The following is a 19,225-nucleotide window of genomic DNA, read 5'->3' as shown; positions in this document are numbered from 1 at the left end:
CAACCTTGAATATAGTGTGTGTGGGGTTGTTTTAGCAGGGGCCTGTTCATGGGGGAGGGGAGTTGTGTGTGTCTGTGGTTGGTGTCTAATGAGACCAGCATGTGTCCAAGAAAAAGAGGGGGTGTGTGCATTTTGTATAAAAGATAGCTTATGTTGAGAAGTTGTTATAACAAGTTTCCAGTATCTATTACAATTTCTTACACATGCAACACTAGTTCTATAATGTCATACCATTTTATAACATTGTTTACAGCCTGTAATACATTTCAATATAGTTCTTGTGAGCATAGGAAACTAGGGGGGATACACTGACAGCTGTTATAACCATTGCTAAAAGGGTCATTTTAAGGCATTGGAAAGAGGAGCAGCCACCCTCATTTGCAGAATGGCTCCAGCTGTCAATTAATACTGTAACATTTTAGACAACTATTGTGAATTTAAATGGAAAGGAAAATATGTGGCAAGTTTGAAGCTCCTGTCTTAGTGAATGAAAACAGAAAAATGTTTGCAAGTATAGAAATACAAGTATAGAAGTTTGCCTTTGAGTCAAAAAATAATTGAGACCAGGGCCAAGTTTCCCGATAGCGATGGAATTTAGGCTTACGAGTGTTTTTAACGATGCATCTTTCCTGCAATTTATAAAACCCTCTTAGGCCTCACTCCCCTCTTTCTGAGATACCTACTGCAGCCCTCATCCTCCACATACAACACCTGTTTTGCCAGTCACATTCTGTTAAAGGTTCCTGAAGCACACACATCCCTGGGTCGCTCCTCTTTTCAGTTTGCTGCAGCTAGCGACTGGAACGAGCTGCAACAAACACTCAAACTGTCCAGTTTATCTCCTTCTCTTCGTTCAAAGACTCAATCATGGACACTCTTACTGACAGTTGTATTGTTGTTTCTACCTTCTTGTGCTGTCTGTGTCCATTAATGTTTGTACCATGTTTCGTGCTGCTCCCATGTTGTGTTGCTACCATGTTGTTGTCATGTTGTGTTGCCACAATGCTGTGTGGTCATGTTGTGTTGCTACCATGTTGTTGTCATGTTGTGTTGCCACCATGCTGTGTTGTCATGTTGTGTTGCTACCATGTTGTTGTCATGTTGTGTTGCTACCATGCTGTGTTGTTGTGTTGTCTTAGTTCTCTCTTTATGTAGTGTTGTTTTGTCTCTTGTTGTGATGTGTGTTTTGTCCTATTTTTATTTCTCGAGATTCATTTGAAGCGTATTTTTTATCCTTTGCTTGTTTGTAACAACTGCAAATACATTGACAACTTTGTATTTGTAGTTAACTTCGTTGTTAAATTATCAGTGGTCACAGAGAGACAGATAAACATATTGATTCTATGTTTAGGTGATTGAGAGCAAACTGAAGGAGATTTTTTTATAGTGAGTGACCGAGAGAGAGAGGCGCTGGAGAGCAAGCCAAATCATCATATTGTGGGACTCTGCCCCAGATCCAGGAAAACTAGGGTCACAGACTATAGCAAACCGTTGCAACATTTTCTCATTGGACAAGTTTAACTTGTCCATCCACATTGTTCCAGCCAAATATCAAATGTTATTTGTCAAACGCTACGAATACAACAGGTGTAGACCTTACAGTGAAATGCTTACAGTGAAATGCTTACTTACGAGCCCCTAACCAACAATGCAGTTAAAAATTAAAAAAATACACATAAGAATAAGAAATAAAAGTAACAAGTAATTAAAGAGCAGCAGTAAAATAACAATAGGGAGACTATATACAGGGGGGTACCGATACAGAGTCAATATGCGGGGGCACCGGTTAGTTGAGGTAATATGTACATAGAGTTATTAGAGTGACTTTGCATAGATGATAACTACAGAGAGTAGCAGCGGTATGTAAAAAGGGGGGTGCGGGGGCAAGAGCCTGAACACGTGGGTAAAGAACCGTTTCGGAACTATGTCATTGATACTCTGATTGGTTAGAGACGATCCAATCGCTGATGACTTGGTTTTGTACAACGGCCCTCACTTCGACTTCTACGATGGCAGACTCAGACTGAATGTATGGAGAGATCGATACAACGGCAGAATTAAATTCAGGATGAGTCGTCAGGCAACTGTCTTGGTCCGTTGTTCACTAGAAACCGAACGTAAGACACTACCCAGGGCTAAAATGGATAGCTAATGACAGCAGAGTAAATTGATATGGAGCGCATATCTTGATTATACTTCCCGTCTGTTTCTCCAGTGAGCTGAAGGACGAGGTCACCCAGGCACGAACACAAGCCGCTGAGCTCCAGGGACGTCTGGAGGAGGGTGCCCAGCAGTCCTCGCGGCTGGAGATGGAGCTGGGCGAGTGGGCCTTGGCAGCCAGGGAGCTGGCCTCTCCACAGGGAGACGGAGCACAGTGCCAGGAACACAGGCTGGCCCGGTGCCGGAGAGAGAACAGCAGAGCCAGGTTGAATGAGCTAGTCTGGAGAACATCCTGGCCCTGCTGAGTCTGAGAGGTATGGAAGAGTCTCACACACATTATATATACAAAAATATGTGAACACCCCTTAAAATTAGTGGATTTGGTTATTTCAGCCACACCCGTTGCTGACAGGTGTATCAATCGAGCACACAGCCATGCAATCTCCATAGACAAACATTGTCATTAGAGTGGCCCGTATTGAAGAGTTCAGTGACTTTAAACATGGCACCGTCATAGGATGCCACCTTTCCAACAAGTCAGTTCGTCAAATCACTGCCCTGCTAGAGCTGCCCCGGTCAACTCTAAGTGCTGTTTGGTGGAGGAGGAATAGTGGTTTGGGGCTGTTTTTGATTGGTTCGGGCTAGGCTCCTTAGTTCCAGTGAAGGGAAATCTTAATGCTACAGCATACAATGACATTCTAGACTATTCTGTGCTTTCAACTTTGTGGCAACAGTTTGGGGAGGACACTTTCCTGTTTCAGCATGACAATGCCCCCGTGCACAAAGCGAGGTCCGTACAGAAATGGTTTGTCGAGATCGGTGTGGAAGAACTTGACTAGCCTGCACAGAGCCCTGACCTCAACCTTTGGGATGAATTGGAATGGTGACTGCTAGCCAAGCCTAATCACCCAACATCAGTGCCCGACCTCACTAATGCTCTTGTGGCTGAATGGAAGCAAGTCCCTGCAGCAATGTTCCAACATCTAATAGAAAGCATTCCCAGAAGAGTGGAGGCTGTTATAGCAGCAAAGGGGAGACCAACTCCATATTAATGCCCTTGATTTTGGAATGAGATCTCCGTTGAGCAGGTGTCCACATACATTTGGGCACACTGACACACAGGTGCACGCACACAATATGCACGCACACATATTCACACATGTGCACGCACACACTGACACACACACACACACACACACACACACACACACACACACACACACACACACACACACACACACACACACACACACACACACACACATACACTCAGACATGCACAAACACAGACAAACAACTTGGCAGCTATCTCAAAAAGGTTTAGAGATACTAAACACATCTTACAGGGCAACAAGGAGCTCTGTGTTAGGCCCTGTATGCTGCCCCCAGTGGATTATACAGGAACTGCAGATCTACTCAGCCTCAAACCAGGTACAGTGCCTTCAGAAAGTATTCATACCCCTTGAAATATTCCACATTTTGTTGTTACAGCCTGAATACAGCAATCAATCGCTCCAACTGGCGAGCGACACTAAACTCAGCTTCCACCAAATCTGTTTTGCTCAGATCCAGCAGTGGGTTTTTTTTCCCATCTACCTTCAGTGTGTACCAAGATTATCCGATTTCTTTAACTATTTCTCAGTGACAATCTCACTCATGAGCCCTATGATTTCATTTTGAGTATTGTATATCGAGTAAGTCAAAGGCACACAGGGCCTCCACCAGTTTGCTGTTGCGTTCGCTGAATCGGTCTGACATTTCACCAATGACAACATCCAATGTGCTGAAGAACAGTCTTTTACGCGTTCTCTTCTCCTCTGTCCCGTTGGCCTACTGAACTGGCCACCAGGTATTGCTGGAGATTTGTAATTACATAATATCGTTGTTTACTTGGTGGTGGTGAGACAGTGCCACTGGCACTGTGCCCAGATGACTTCGAATTCGTTGTCACACTGCAGCTTCTCGACGCCCTCCCAAAGCATTGCGGACCACTTTGACTCCAGCGTAAAGATCTGTTGCTTTTGCCTGCAGTAATTTGTTTGGAGGCTGGAGAAGACTGAGGATTCTGTGCACCATGGTGGCTGTAAACGTAAAGCCAGGGTCCATCAATGCCTTCAGCAGCCCTGTAGGCTCCAGTCTTACTTCTGTGTTGTAGGAACGAGTGTGTTTTCCCCCGCTTTTTATGGAAACCATACCTAACAGTCCAGTGGCTTTCCATAGCCCCTTTACACACACTGTTTTATGTTTTAGATGTATTTATTTAACCTTTATTTAACTAGGCAAGTCAGTTAAGAACAAATTCTTATTTACAATGACGGCCTACCCCGGCCACACCTCGGACGAGGCTGGGCCAATTGTGCACCGCCCTATGGGACTCCCAATCACGGCCGGATGTGATTCAGCCTGGATTCAAACCAGGGACTGTAGTGTATCCTCTTGCACTGAGATGCAGTGCCTTGGACCGCTGTGTCACTCGGGAGCCACTGTGGTGGGCCCTGTCCATTGTGCTGACACAGCGCAGCGGAGCTATATATATTTTTTCTCACCAACCTGTCACTCACTGAACTTTTTGCTATTTTATATATGGATCATAAAACTGAGGGGGGCTAAAGTTTAAATTGAGGAGCCGGGCTCACAGCTGTGAGTCTTTCTGGGTAAGACTGTAAGAGCTTTGCACACCTGGATTGTACAATATTTGCACTTGATTATTAAAATAATTCTTCAAGCTCTGTCAAATTTGTTGTTGATTGTTGCTGGACAACCATTTTCAAGTTTTGCCATAGATTTTCAAGCCATGTCTGTTGGAAAGCAGACTGAACCAGGTTTTCCTCTAGGAGTTTGCCTGTGCTTGACTTTATTCTGTTTCTTTTTATCCTAAACAACTCCCTAATCCCTGCCGATGACAAGCATACCCATAACATGATGCAGAAAATATGAAGAGTGGTAGTAGTACGACGCCCCTGGAGCAAATGAGGTTTAAGTTCCTTGTCGGCTCGAGTATTTGAACCAGCAACCATTTCGTTACTGGCCAAATGCTCTATCCACCAGGCCAGTGGTTCCCAAACTTTTTATAGTCCTGTACCCCTTCAAACGTTCAACCTCCAGCTGCGTACCCCCTCTAGCACCAGGGTCAGCGCACTCTCAAATGTTGTTTTTTGACATCATTGTAAGCCTGCCACACACACACTATACAATACATTTATTAAACATAAGAATGAGTGTGAGTTTGTCACAACCTGGCTCGTGGGAAGTGACAAAGAGCTCTTATAAGACCAGGGAACAAATAATATAATAATCAATAATTTAGCTCTTTATTTAGCCATCTTACATATAAAACTTTATTTGTTCATCGAAAATTATGAATAACTCACCACAGGTTAATGAGAAGGGTGTGCTTGAAAGGATGCACATAACTCTGCAATATTGGGTTGTATTGGAGAGAGTCTGTCTTAAATAATTTTCCACACACAGTCTGTGCCTGTATTTAGTTTTCATGCTTGTGAGGGGCGAGAATCCACTCTCACATAGGCACGTGGTTGCAAAGGGCATCAGTGTCTTAACAGCGTGATTTGCCAAGGCAGGATACTCTGAGCACAGCCCAATCCAGAAATCTGTCAGCAGCTTCTGATTAAATTCAGTTTTCCCAGAACCGCTTGTTGCAATTTCGATGAGGCTCTCTTGTTCAGATATCGGTAAGTGGACTGGAGGCAGGGCATGAGAGGGATAACGAATCCAGTTGTTTGTGTCATCAGTTTCAGGAAAGTAACTGTGTAATTGCGCACCCAACTCACTCAGGTGCTTCGCTATATCACATTTGACATTGTCCGTAAGCTTGAGTTCATTTGCACACAAAAAATCTTACAATGATGGAAAGACCTGTGTTTTGTCCTTGTTAATGCAGACAGAGAAGAATTCCAACTTCTTAATCACAGCCTCAATTTTGTCCCGCACATTGAATATAGTTGCGGAGAGCCTGTAATTCTAGATTCAGATCATTCAGGCGAGAAAAAGCATCACCCAAATAGGCCAGTCGTGTGAGAATCTCGTCATCATGCAAGCGGTCAGACAAGTGAAAATTATGGTCAGTAAAGAAAACTTTAAACTCGTCTCTCAATTTAAAAAAACTTGTCAATACTTTGCCCCTTGATAACCAGCGCACTTTTGTATGCTGTAAAAACGTTACATGGTCGCTGCACATATCATTGCATAGTGCAGAAAATACACGAGAGTTCAGGGGCCTTGCTTTAACAAAAAACATTTTCACTGTAGGGTCCAAAACGTCTTTCAAGCTGTCAGGCATTCCTTTGGCAGCAAGAGCCTCTCGGTGGATGCTGCAGTGTACCCAAGTGGCGTTGGGAGCAACTGCTTGCACGCGCGTTACCACTCCGCTATGTCTCCCTGTCATGCCATCAGTACAGATACCAGCACATCTTGACCACCAAAGTCCATTTGATGTCACAAAGCTGTCCAGTACTTAAAAGATATCTTCTCCTGTTGTCCTGGTTTCCAGTGGTTTGCAGAAGAGGATGTCTTCCTTAATTGACCCCCAGAAACGTAACGGTCATATACCAGGAGCTGTGCCAGGCCCGCCACCTCTGTTGACTCATCCAGCTGTAACGCATAGAATTCACTGGGTTGTATGCGAATTAGTAATTGTTTCAAAACATCTCCTGCCATGTCAGAGAGGGAACAATGATTTGTTCCCCATATAATAGTATGGGGCTTGCCTGTCCTTGCCACTCGGTAGCTCACCATATAAGACCCTTCTAGACCCTTCTTATTAATGGTACCTGCTTTTATACATGTCTTACTACTCGAAAGTTGTCTTAATTCTCGCTCAAAAAACTCCCGTGGCTTATTTTTCAAATTGGCATGTTTTGTTTTTCAATGTCTGCGCAAGAGTGAAGGTTTCATCGAGTTGTGAGATAGTACTTTTGCACATATAACACACTGTGGCTGAGGAAAGGCACTACTCCCAATATAAGTGAACCCCAAATCAATGTAGTTCTCATCATATTTGCGCCTCTTCGATGGTCCAACGTCCCTGTCTGTTGTTCGGTGCTTTCCCAGGGAAGGGGGCATTAGCTCTTTGACTACATCAGATTCACAGCTGTCAGTGTCCATAATAGCTGGGCTATTAACAAATGTAGAATTACTGATGCTAGCATTGGATGTGCTCGTGGAAGCAGAACAACTTGTGTCGTCGACAGGTGCAGGTGTAGTACTGCTGGTAGTAGCAGTACTAACTGTAGAGTTGGTATGTGTCTCTATGGATGCGGGCCGTACTTTTTTTAATCATTTATCCATTTTCGAGCAAACGAAATGAGCAGCAGCTACATACGGAACGTTAGTGGAATTTCTGCGAGAGACTAACAGTTAATGTGATTAGATGTTCATTATTTGACTAGGCTACCTGTATTTGACATTGTGTTGTTATTTCACTGAACACTAGATGTTTTAATATTATTTTTGGCAGTGAAACGAGGCTACACAAGCAAGAAAAAAACCTCACCCAAGTGTATAGCCCCATTAGAAAATATAAATGGACTGTTTAAAAATGTGGGGGGGAAAAAACAATTAATAAAAGACACTATACAGTATATATATATTTTTTTTTTTCAATGTAAATTACATTTTTATTTGGCGTACCCCCGACTGCATTGCGCTTACCCCTGGGGCTATACCTGCACTAGGCTACCTGCCGCTCTAATCTTTCCATCTCCCTTCTCCCCTTCAGCTTTCCATCTCCCTTCTCCCCTTCAGCTTTCCGTCTCCCTTCTCCCCTTCAGCTTTCCGTCTCCCTTCTCCCCTTCAGCTTTCCGTCTCCCTTCTCCCCTTCAGCTTTCCGTCTCCCTTCTCCCCTTCAGCTTTCCGTCTCCCTTCTCCCCTTCAGCTTTCCGTCTCCCTTCTCCCCTTCAGCTTTCCGTCTCCCTTCTCCCCTTCAGCTTTCCGTCTCCCTTCTCCCCTTCTCTCCCTCATCAAATGTCTTACCATTATCATACCATAGGTCATTGATCAAGGATTGCATACAATACAAGGATGTGCAATATGGAAAGGAGAAATTACAATAACATGTATGTTTGACATAAATACTTAACATATTGCATATAACAGGAGCATTTCTGATAACATGAACATGTTTTGTTTCTGTGTGTCAAATGAGGCAGCTGGAGACAGCGCTGTCCTGTAGAGATGGAGGCCAAGGATCAGTACCAGAGACAGCTGGACATCAAGAGCCACGAGGTGTGTGTGTTTTGCGGTGCTACATGTAGGTACCTCCCTGTTACTTATACAGCATTGTGACTGTTTGACAGTCTCCACTACCATGCTCGTGTGTGTGCTTTTGACTGTTTGTGCATGTGTGTTTGTATCCCTTTGTGTGTGTGTGTGACCACCTGTCCCGCTCTACTCCGTCGCCGGCTGTTGTCTCTGCAGGAGGAGTTGCGTAGCTGCACTCTGGTGTGTAGTCACTTCAGTGTCCAGCTCCAGTACTCCCTGCAGCAGAACATGTTACAGGAGAGCAGCACTCTGGTGTGTAGTCACTTCAGTGTCCAGCTCCAGTACTCCCTGCAGCAGAACATGTTACAGGAGAGCAGCACCCACTGGCCGAGCTGGAGGACAGCCAGAGCCAGCTACAGGGACATGTAGAGAAACCTATGGGAGAGACAAGATAAATAGACAAATACTCTACCTAGATGGGTGTAAATGTGTCCTATAGAGGGACGTCACAAATAACGAGGTGTAATGCCAACTTGGCAAAACACGGGCCATTGAGCCAGCTACAGGGAGGTAAACCTACTAGAGAGACTAAGACAAATGGTCTACCTAGAAGCCAGGTATGAATGTGTCTTACAGACAGGGACAACCCTAACATTGCATTGAGACCTAAGGTAAAACACACATCTGTCAAGCAAAAGCTATTGCATAATATTCCATGTATTTTAGTATTTGACATAGCAGGGTTCTGTATGTGGTTATAATCGTCTTAGCTAATCATGTCACATGCTCTTGCCATATTTTTGTGTCACTGTTATTTTTTTCTTGTTCTTCACCAAGAACACAGTATAAAGGACTCCATTGACCAAATCCAATCTAAATATCTACAGTTGCGGGGAATAACATTTCTGTTTACAAAGCGCAGCTTGACAGGAGACATGAGAGCTGAACTTCCCAAAGGCAACACTCTTTCTGTGTAAAATTTGAAATCTTAGGGTATCACCAAGTCTTCCGTTGTTTTAAGCTGAATCATGTTGACGGTTATTTTACGGTAGTAGAAAGGAGTCTTTCAAGCAGTGTGGACATTCCCTATCATGGGGAATTCCAAAGGGACATATCTCTCAGACATAGTGAGATGCAGCGCCGTGGGTCAATCCCAACACAATTCAGGAAATTATCAAAGTTTCGTTCCTGACTTGACAAATCATTTTAAGACGTGTGCAATTTCTTATTCATAATGGTCTGCATTTGTTTCAACTTTAATGTTACGCCCACAGATTATCACAAATCAGGGTCGGTCCATAGTGAAAAATCATATGAGTTTTGAATTTAGCTCTGGTGACAGGGTCTCTGATCTAACTTGCTGATGTGGCCTGGTTTGTGTCTGTCTAATACTAGGCTACAGACAGTAATAACACTGTTTTCCTACTGGAAGCAGCACTAGAAAAAGAGATCTACTTGAATGCAAGACTTGTGCTTCTTGAAATCCCTCCCATTGACGCACATACTATCGCCTACAGAAATAAATATTTATTGTTGATTTATCTGTGTACTGTACTTTGCTTATCTGATATTCAGTTAAAAATTTACAACTGTAAAAAAAAACATAACAAAACAATAACAAAAAACATTCGTTTCCATGACTACACAGGGATGAAAGCAACTTAATGTGAATTAAACTTTTTCAACATTTTGTTACGTTAAAGGCTTATTCTAAAATAGATTTTTTCTTCTCATCAATCTACACACATTACCTCATAATAACAAAGCAAAAATAGTTTTTTGACATTTTTGCAAATAAAGAAAATGAAATATCACATTTACGTAAGTATTCAGACCCTTTACTCAGTACTTTATTGAAGTACCTTTCGAGGCAGCGATTACAGCCTCGAGTCTTCTTGGGTATGACGCTACAAGCTTGGCACACCTGTATTTGGGGTGTTTCTCCCATTCTTTGCAGATCGTCTCGAGCTCTGTCAGGTTGGATGGGGAGCGTTGCTGCACAGCTATTTTCAGGTCTCTCCAGAGATGTTCGATTGGGTTCAAGTCCATGCTCTGGCTGGGTCACTCAAGGACGTTCAGAGACTTGTCCCGAAGCCACTCCTGCGTTGTCTTGGCTGTGTGCTTAGGGTCGTTGTCCTGTTGGAAGGTAAACTTTCCCCCCAGTCGGAGGTCCTGAGTGCTCTGGAGCAGGTTTTCATCAAGGATCTCACTGTACTTTGCTCCGTTCATCTTTCTCTCGATCCTGACTAGTCTCCCAGTCCCTGCCGCTGAAAAACATCCCCACAGCATGATGCTGCCACCACCATGTTTTGCCATAGGTAGGTTGTCAGGTTTCCTCCAGACATGACACTTGTTATTCAAGCCAAAGTGTTCAATATTGGTTTCATCAGACCAGAGAATCTTGTTTCTCATTATCTGAGAGTCTTTAGGGGCCTTTTGGAAAACTTCAAGTGGGCTGTCATGTGCCTTTTACTGAGGAGTGGTTTCCGTCTGGCCACTACAAGGCCTGATTGGTGGAGTGCTGCTGCTAGAAGGTTCTCCCAACTCCACAGAGGAACTCTGGAGCTCTGTCAGTGTCCATCAGGTTCTTGGTCACCTCCCTGACTAAGACCCTTCTCCCCCGCTTGCTCCGTTTGGTTGAGCGGCCAGCTCTAGGAAGAGCTTCTTCCATTTAAGAATGATGGAGGCCAATGTGTTCTTGGAGACCTTTAGTACCGCAGCCATTTTTGTTGCCCTTCCCTAGATCTGTGCCTCAACACAATCCTGTCTCGGAGCTCTACGGACAATTCTTTCGACCTCATGGCTTGGTTTTTGCTCTGACATGCATTGTCAACTGTGGGACATTTATATAGACAGGTGTGTGCCTTTCCACATCATGTTCAATCAATTGAATTTACCACAGGTGGACTCCGATCAATTGGAAAATGGATGCACCTGAGCTCAATTTCGAGTCTCATCATAGCAAAGGGTCTGAATACTTATGTAAATCATTTATCATTTAAAAAAATATATACATTTGCAAAAATGTCTAAACCTGTTTTCACTTTGTCATTATGGAGTATTGTGTGTAGATTGAGGGACATTTTTTATTCAATCCATTTTAGAATAAGGCTGTAACGTAACAAAATGTGGAAAAAGTAAAGGTGTCTGAATACTTTCCGAATGCACTGTATGTTTAGGATTGTGCTTAAACATATTATTAGTAATTGAATATGAATATGTGATATATAGAGTGAATGATATTTGTGCCAGGTGTCTGCGTTGGAGCTGGAGTGGGCTTGTCTCTGGATGAGGAGCTGACAAGGAGGTGCAGGAGAAGAGGACGCCCAGCTGCACAGCTCTCTGGCTGCACAGCTCCCCGGCTGCACAGCTCCCCGGCTGCACAGCTCCCCGGCTGCACAGCTCCCCGGCTGCACAGCTCCCCGGCTGCACAGCTCCCCGGCTGCACAGCTCCCCGGCTGCACAGCTCCCCGGCTGCACAGCTCTCCGGCTGCTCAGCTCTCCGGCCGCACAGCTCCCCGGCTGCACAGCGTTCTGGCTCTGTCAGGTAACACTAGATGGAAGATTTTTATTCATTCACGTTTCATGTGTAGTTTTCTATAGAACGCTTTAGTCACACAATTCACTCAATTTAATTTAATTAAGTCATTGCATTAATGGCTGATTCGTTAATCAAGCCAGTCAAATGTGCTTCTTTGTTTATGCACAAAACAAAACAGATATTATGATATCTAATCTATGAAAGTTTAATTTACAATAACCCTCTATAGTTGTAGTTGGTGCCACACGGAAACATACCGCACTACCTTTACAGAGCCTTCACAAAGCATTCACACCCCTTGACTTATTCCACATTTTGTTGTTACAGCCTGAATTCATGGATTCCCCCCCCCCCCCCACACCCATCCACACACTACCCCATAATAACAAAGTGAAAACATGTCGTTATAAATTGTTGCAGATTTATTGAAAATTAAATACAAAAATATCTCATTTAAATAAATATTCATACCCCTGATTCTATGTTAGAATCAGCTTTGGTAGTGATTACAGCTGTGAGTTGTTCTGGTTCAGGCTCCTGGATTGTACAATATTTGCCCATTTATTATTTTCAAAATTCTTCAAGCTCTTTCAAATTGGTTGTTGATCATTGCTAGTTAACCATTTTCAAGTCTTGCCATAGATTTTCAAGCAGATTTAAGTCAAAACTGTAACTCGGCCACTCAGGAACATTCACTGTCTTGGTAAGCAACTCCTGTGTAGATTTGGACTTGTGTTTTAGGTTATTGTCCTGCTGAAAGGTGAATTCTTCTTCCAGTGTCTGTTAGAAAGCAGACTGAAGGTTTTCTTCTAGGATTTTGCCTATGCATAGCTCCATTCTGTAAATGTTTTATCCTGAAAAACTCCCCAGTCCTTAACGATTACAAGTATACCCATAACCTGATGCAGCCACCGGTATGCTTGAAAATATGGAAAGTATTCACACCCCTTGACTTTTTAGACATTTTGTGGTTCCGGGCCTAAATTTAAAATAGATTTTTTTTTAGATTTGTTGTTACTGGCCTACACACAATACCCCATTGGTCCAAGCACACCAAGACAGTCGTGAAGAGAGCATGACAAACCTATTCCCTCTCAGGAGACTGAAAAGATTTGGCATGGGTCCTCAGATCCTCAAAAGGTTTTACAGCTGCACCATCGAGAGCATTCTGACGGGTTGCATCACTGCCTGATATGGCAACTGCTCGGCCTCCAACCGCAAGGCACTACAGAGGGTAGTGCATACGGCCCAGTACATCACTGGGGCCAAGCTTCCTGCTATCCAGGACCTCTATACCAGGCAGTGTCAGAGGGAAGGCCCTAAAAATTGTCAAGGACTCCAGCCACCCTAGTCATAGATTGTTCTCTCTGCTACCGCATGGCAAGCGATACCGGAGCGCCAAGTCTAGGTCCAAGAGGCTTCTTAATTAACAGCTTCTACCCCCAAGCCATAAGACTCCTGAACAGCTAATCAAATGGCTACCCAGACTATTTGCATCTACGCTGCTGCTACTCTGTTATTATCTATGCATAGTCACTTTAAAAACTCTACCTACATGTACATATTTCCTCGACACCAGTGCCCCCGCACATTGACTCTGTACCGGTACCCCCTGTATATAGCCCCGCTATTGTTATTTACTGCTGCTCTTTAATTGTTTGTTATTCTTATCTCTTATTTTTCTTTTAGGTATTTTCTTAACTGCATTGTTGGTTAAGGGCTTGTAAGCATTTCACTGTAAAGTGTTGTATTCGGCGCATGTGACAAATAACATTTGATTTGATTTAATGTGAAAGTGGAATTATGTTTTTAGACATTTTTACAAATTAATAAAAAATTAAAAGCTGAGATGTCTTGAGTAAATATGTATTCAATCCCTTTGTTATGGTGTCTTGTTGCAGACAGGAGGAATATTTTAGAATATTTTTTATTATGTACAGGCTTCTTTCTTTTCACTCTGTCAATTAGATTAGTATTGTGGAGTATCTACAATGTTGGTGTTTTCTTCGAGTTTAATGGCTGTGATAGTAGAAAACTAAGTGTTTTAAAGTCACAACTGGCCTCATGGTGAAATGAGGGCAGTCGTGTGATTTCCTTTCTCTCCGTCAACTGAGTGGGGAAGGACGCCTGTATATTTGCAGTGACTGGATGTATTCATACACCATCCAAAGTGTCATTAATAACTTCAACATGCTCAAAGGGATGTTCAATGTTTTTTTTTTTTACTCATCTACCAATAACTGCCCTTTGCGAGGCATTGGAAAACCTCCCTGGTCTTTGCGGTTGAATTTGTGTTCGGAATTCACTGCTCAACTGAGGGATCTTACAGATAATTGTATGTGTGGGGTACAGAGATGAGGTTGTCATTCCAAAATCATGTTAAACACTATTGCACACATAGTGAGTCCATGCAACTTATTATGTGACTTGTTAAGAAAATTCTTCTTCCTGAACATATTTAGGCTTGCTATAACAAATGGGTTGAATACTTATTTTCTCAAGACATTTCAGCTTTTCTTTTTTTTGACATTATGGTGGTATTGTGTGTAGGCCAGTGTCAAAATATTCTCAAAATAATCTATTTTAAATTCAGGATGTGATACAATAAAATGTCTAAAAAGTCAAGAGGTGTCAATACTTTTTGAAGGCGTTGTAGAAACCATCAGATAAGACCACAAATTTATTTATTTTTGTAGACTCCAACTGTTCACTGTTGTATAATGGGAGTCGTTTGAGTTCAGTCCAGACAGAGCAGCTCCTACCCTAATAACAAAGAGAGAAAGAGGGAGAGATATTCTTATCCCCTGAGGAGCTGACAGAATGAGACAGCCCCATGACTCTAGTGCCTCCACAACCAGTGTTCTTATTGTGTCCCATCTCCTCCCCTAACCCCCCATCTCCTCCTCTAACCCCTCATCTCCTCCCCTAACCCCCCATCTCCACCCCCTCACCCCCCCCCCCCCCACACACCCTATCTCCTCCCCCCACGCTCACTCTCATGGGGTATATATATACAGCGCTCTGCTCTCTGAAGCATCCTTCCTAGGAAGAGTGAGTTTTCGGTGCTCAGGGTGGAGTTTAACAGCGGAGAATAGAGGACCACTTTAGGACATTGCTTCTTCTATGTAGTCTATACAGGGGAAGGAAGATGCTCAGATTTCTAACACTTGTCAGTTAGTATTCTAGTTTTAAGTTACTCAGTTAGTACTTTAATTTGGTCCCAGGTCCTACAGATCCTGAGTTTTTTTGCGGGTAGTGCAGTAGCATAATGGGGGCACGGTTGTGCACTGTTAGGTGGACGCCAGATGGAGGGTGTCTAGAATGTGTGTGAGTTCCCGGTGTGATCTCTGCATGTCTGTGACAGTGTATTTGATTTGATCTGTGTGAGGATACTTGTATGCCTACTAACGTGTGTGTATTCCAGTCTGCTGTCGTCTGAGATAAATACGTGTCGTGGGGAGCTGTCATCCATGGAGCAGGAGCTGCAGAGGCTGCGGAGAGACACCAGTATGAATTCCTCCCAGCTCAGCTACGTGGAGGAGACCCTGCAGAAGACCCAGGGCCTACTGGAGGAGAAGAACAACGCTGGTAGGACACTGGGGGAGTTATTTTAGATCCTTCCTTCCTTCCTTTTTTCTTCATTTCTTCATTCATTAGGGCCCATTTCCTTTAGACTTCTGTGATTCTAGAACTGAACTGAACGTTCATTGTGGAAACCCTTTCTTCCCCTTCTCCCCCCTGCAGTTGTGGACTTGGAGGAGAAGCTCCAATGCTGTGAGGAGGACAGGCGGAACTCTGTGCAGCGTGGGAAGGATCTGGAGGGACAGCTACAGGAGGTGCGAGATGAGATGCATGACACCCTAGAGAAACTACAGGAACTGAGAGACCTGTTACAGCGCATGCAGCTCGGCGCAGATGAACGACACATTTCATTGGAGAAACTCTCCGCCGAGCTCAGGTGAGCCTCTCTGCCAACCGCCCGACACACACACACACACACACACACACACACACACCCTTGACCGGTGGTCTCCATTTGTTGCTTCATTGAAGAAGACAGGTCTCCCCTCAAACCTTTAGGAAATGCGTCTTTAACAAAATCATCTCCAAACAGACAAAAGTCCCCCTCCCCAAGTACGGTCAGTGGAAAATGTAATAAAATGACTGCATGGCAATTTGAAGGTGAAGGTATTTCATTTTTAAAACCTATTTCATTACACATTTCATTGAAGAAGCGCTGCCAGCACACCGGAAGTAGTACGTGCTGTCTATGGACAGTGTAACCATGGCAACCGCTGACCTGCCGAGCGCTGTGGATTTGTGTCTGCGACTTCGTCGACCGACGGATTTGGGAAGACTGATTCCAAAGTCCTGCGTTTTGATTTGGTTTTTACACAATGAAAACATTCTTTGGTCAGATTTAATAATCATTGATTTTGGATTACCTTGTTTGTCTTTTACTGTGACTTTTTACTATATAAAAAAGGAAATATGATATGTGTAATATATGTATATCCTATTTTTAAAAGTACATATTACGTACTGTGCATAACTTATTTGTTGAGAATTACGTGCAATGCTGAAAACGTAGCTCCTCTTTGCACTGAATCCTGACGTGAGCTCATCATCATCATCATCATCATCATCATCAAGGGAAAGCCTCCGTTTCAAGATGAGAAGGCTAACTGTACTATGCAGTGGCAGACTGAGTTGGTCTCTGTCATTCATAATATGGATCATTCTATTTTTATTGTTTATATATTTCATAATGTATTGTTTTTATAATGTATAAATTGTGTCTTCTTTTGAGGCTTTGTCGCAGTGCGGAGAACAAAGAGCAGTTGCTTTGGACACACACACACGGATATCAAACACCCGTGATGAGTCATAAATCATTTGATACACATGATCTCTTTGTGTACATAGATACACAGAACAGGATATTACATTTTACATCCTGTTCTCCATTCCAAATACAATATCACTCTTGTCTGTCTGGTATGGAGTTAATGCCCTCTGTTTGATACCAACCAGCCACTTCATCTTTGGTAAACGTCTTTGTCAAATACACAGTTGTCCCCCAGCCAACATGGCTTGACAAGTTGACAGTGTCACAAACTGTCAAAGGGCACGCTCTAACCGGGTGTATGTCATGGGGATTATTGTGAAGCTTTGACAGGTATACATGTGGATGGTCTCTCATTCAAACATAATGACAACTACAGTAACACCTGATGATCTGTAAATCCTATTGAACAGCTACAGTGCTGTAACTCCTCCCCTCAGGCATGGATGCAGTAGTATTGAAGTTAAACTAAAGGCATCAAAAAGACTACGTACTGTGACTGAGCACAGGCTGTCTGAGGGGATCAGAATCACTTATCTGGGTCACACACTGATTCATCTCTCCTGGACAGAACTACCTAAACATCTGATCAAATTGCGTGAGATTTTTTGTTATTGGTTAACTGAGATTACACAATGACTAGTTATTTAGGATGCAAGATGATTTGTAGATCAGTGATTCAGACAGCAATGCAGTTAATCTCAAACGCACACAACATCTCTGCATTACAGTCGCAAGTAGTTTTCCTTTGATTCCCTCGTGTGTATGTGTGTGTGTGAAACAAAATGCCCTTTACACAGATGTGATCAGATGAGATCTTCTGGTTGAAATAGAATATGCCCCTGGTGAACAGTGATTTCACAGCCCAAATATGTATGAATAATTGAGTGTGTGATTTCACAGTTGTGCCGGTGCTTCTGGGTAGGTTCCCCAGCTCTACATAACATGTTTTCAGATCCACTGTGTGTGTGTGTGTGTGTGTGTGTGTGTGTGTGTGTGGTGTGTGTGTGTGTGTGTGTGTGTGTGTGTGTGTGTGTGTGTGTGTGTGTGTGTGTGTGTGTGTGTGTGTGTGTGTGTGTGTGTGTGTGTGTGTGTGTGTGTACACAGCCAGAGGGAGTTGGAAGAGAGGAACCATGAGGTGTTGGACATAGACACAGCACTGAAGGAGAGACAGGAGGAGCTCCAACAGGGAGGACAGCTGGTACACACACAAATACAAAACTGAGGCAACATTAATTGCGTGGTGCGTTATAGTGTATTTAATTTGAATGGCCAAAGTCTTAATGGATGGAATAATAAGAAATAAGGCCTCTCTGTGTGTCTCCCTCTTCCTCAGCTGGGCCAGCTGGATGTGGTCATCACAGACCATAACCTGGAGATAGACAAAAAGGGTCAGTCCCTACAGCAGACTGGACCAGAGAATGAGGTTAAAGACTGAGACAGACATCATAAAGGCCACATTACACTCATTTAGGGTTGTTGTTGGCCCTGGAAACCATCTTCTTGTCACACATACTCTCCATTCTGGTATAGTGATAAATGTGAAGGGATGTTGACTATCACCTCATGTTTTGTTTCTACAGGTGGAGTTTTTGAGTGACAGGTTAGACCTGCTAAAAGCACAACAACAAGGGAAGGAGGATTCTTAGGAAGGTATGAGAGGGAGAGATGGATGGAGGGAGAGATGAGTTCTGGTATTATTATACTGATGGATGCAGGGAGAGATGAGTTCTGGTATTATTATACTGATGGATGCAGGGAGAGATGAGTTCTGGTATTATTATACTGATGGATGCAGGGAGAGATGAGTTCTGGTATTATTATACTGATGGATGCAGGGAGAGATGAGTTCTGGTATTATTATACTGATGGATGCAGGGAGAGATGAGTTCTGGTATTATTATACTGATGGATGCAGGGAGAGATGAGTTCTGGTATTATTATACTGATGGATGCAGGGAGAGATGAGTTCTGGTATTATTATACTGATGGATGCAGGGAGAGATGAGTTCTGGTATTATTATACTGATGGATGCAGGGAGAGATGAGTTCTGGTATTATTATACTGATGGATGCAGGGAGAGATGGATGGTTGCAAGGTGGGTTGCGTACCTGAAGTATTGTTCTGACAAAACACCACCAGTAACATCATAACATCATTTAATGGTGTTCAGTCTTCAGTTACCTTTCAGAACCATCTGAAACCATAAACTGGTCCCAGATCAGCTTCAGATATCTGATTGACCATCTAGGAGTAGGCACCCTCTAACTGACCTTTGACCTATTGCTCCAGGACTCTGCAGCAGAGCCAGCACCTGTGTGTCGGGAGAGAACAACAGAAGAACTCCAGAGGACGACTGGGGAGCTGCCAGGGGCAAGGCGAAACCTGCCAGGGGCAAGGCGAAACCTGCCAGGGGCAAGGCGAAACCTGCCAGGGGCAAGGCGAAACCTGCCAGGGG

General features: G+C 43.5%; 1 protein-coding gene across 1 annotated transcript; it reads left to right on the top strand.

Annotated features, from left to right (window-relative positions):
* The first annotated feature begins 11,615 nt into the window (after positions 1–11,615).
* LOC120019896 (coiled-coil domain-containing protein 18-like) lies at positions 11,616–17,764 on the top strand. The gene is made up of 3 exons (XM_038963307.1): positions 11,616–11,926; positions 15,345–15,508; positions 15,665–17,764. The coding sequence occupies exons 1-3, from the start codon at positions 11,616–11,618 to the stop codon at positions 15,880–15,882; spliced, it is 693 nt and encodes a 230-aa protein (XP_038819235.1). The 3' UTR covers positions 15,883–17,764.
* The last annotated feature ends 1,461 nt before the right edge of the window (positions 17,765–19,225 follow it).

The sequence above is a fragment of the Salvelinus namaycush genome, chromosome 25, assembly GCF_016432855.1.
Source record: "Salvelinus namaycush isolate Seneca chromosome 25, SaNama_1.0, whole genome shotgun sequence".
NCBI lineage: Eukaryota > Metazoa > Chordata > Actinopteri > Salmoniformes > Salmonidae > Salvelinus > Salvelinus namaycush.
This window is presented reverse-complemented; position numbering and strand designations above follow the sequence as displayed.

Excerpts from the sequence above, each read along its gene's own strand:
- LOC120019896 (XM_038963307.1), top strand. The coding sequence starts at position 11,616 with ATGATATTTGTGCCAGGTGTCTGCGTTGGAGCTGGAGTGGGCTTGTCT. Across the intron at positions 11,927-15,344 it reads CAGCGTTCTGGCTCTGTCAG|TCTGCTGTCGTCTGAGATAA; the intron begins GTAACACTAGAT and ends TGTGTATTCCAG. Across the intron at positions 15,509-15,664 it reads GGAGGAGAAGAACAACGCTG|TTGTGGACTTGGAGGAGAAG; the intron begins GTAGGACACTGG and ends TCCCCCCTGCAG.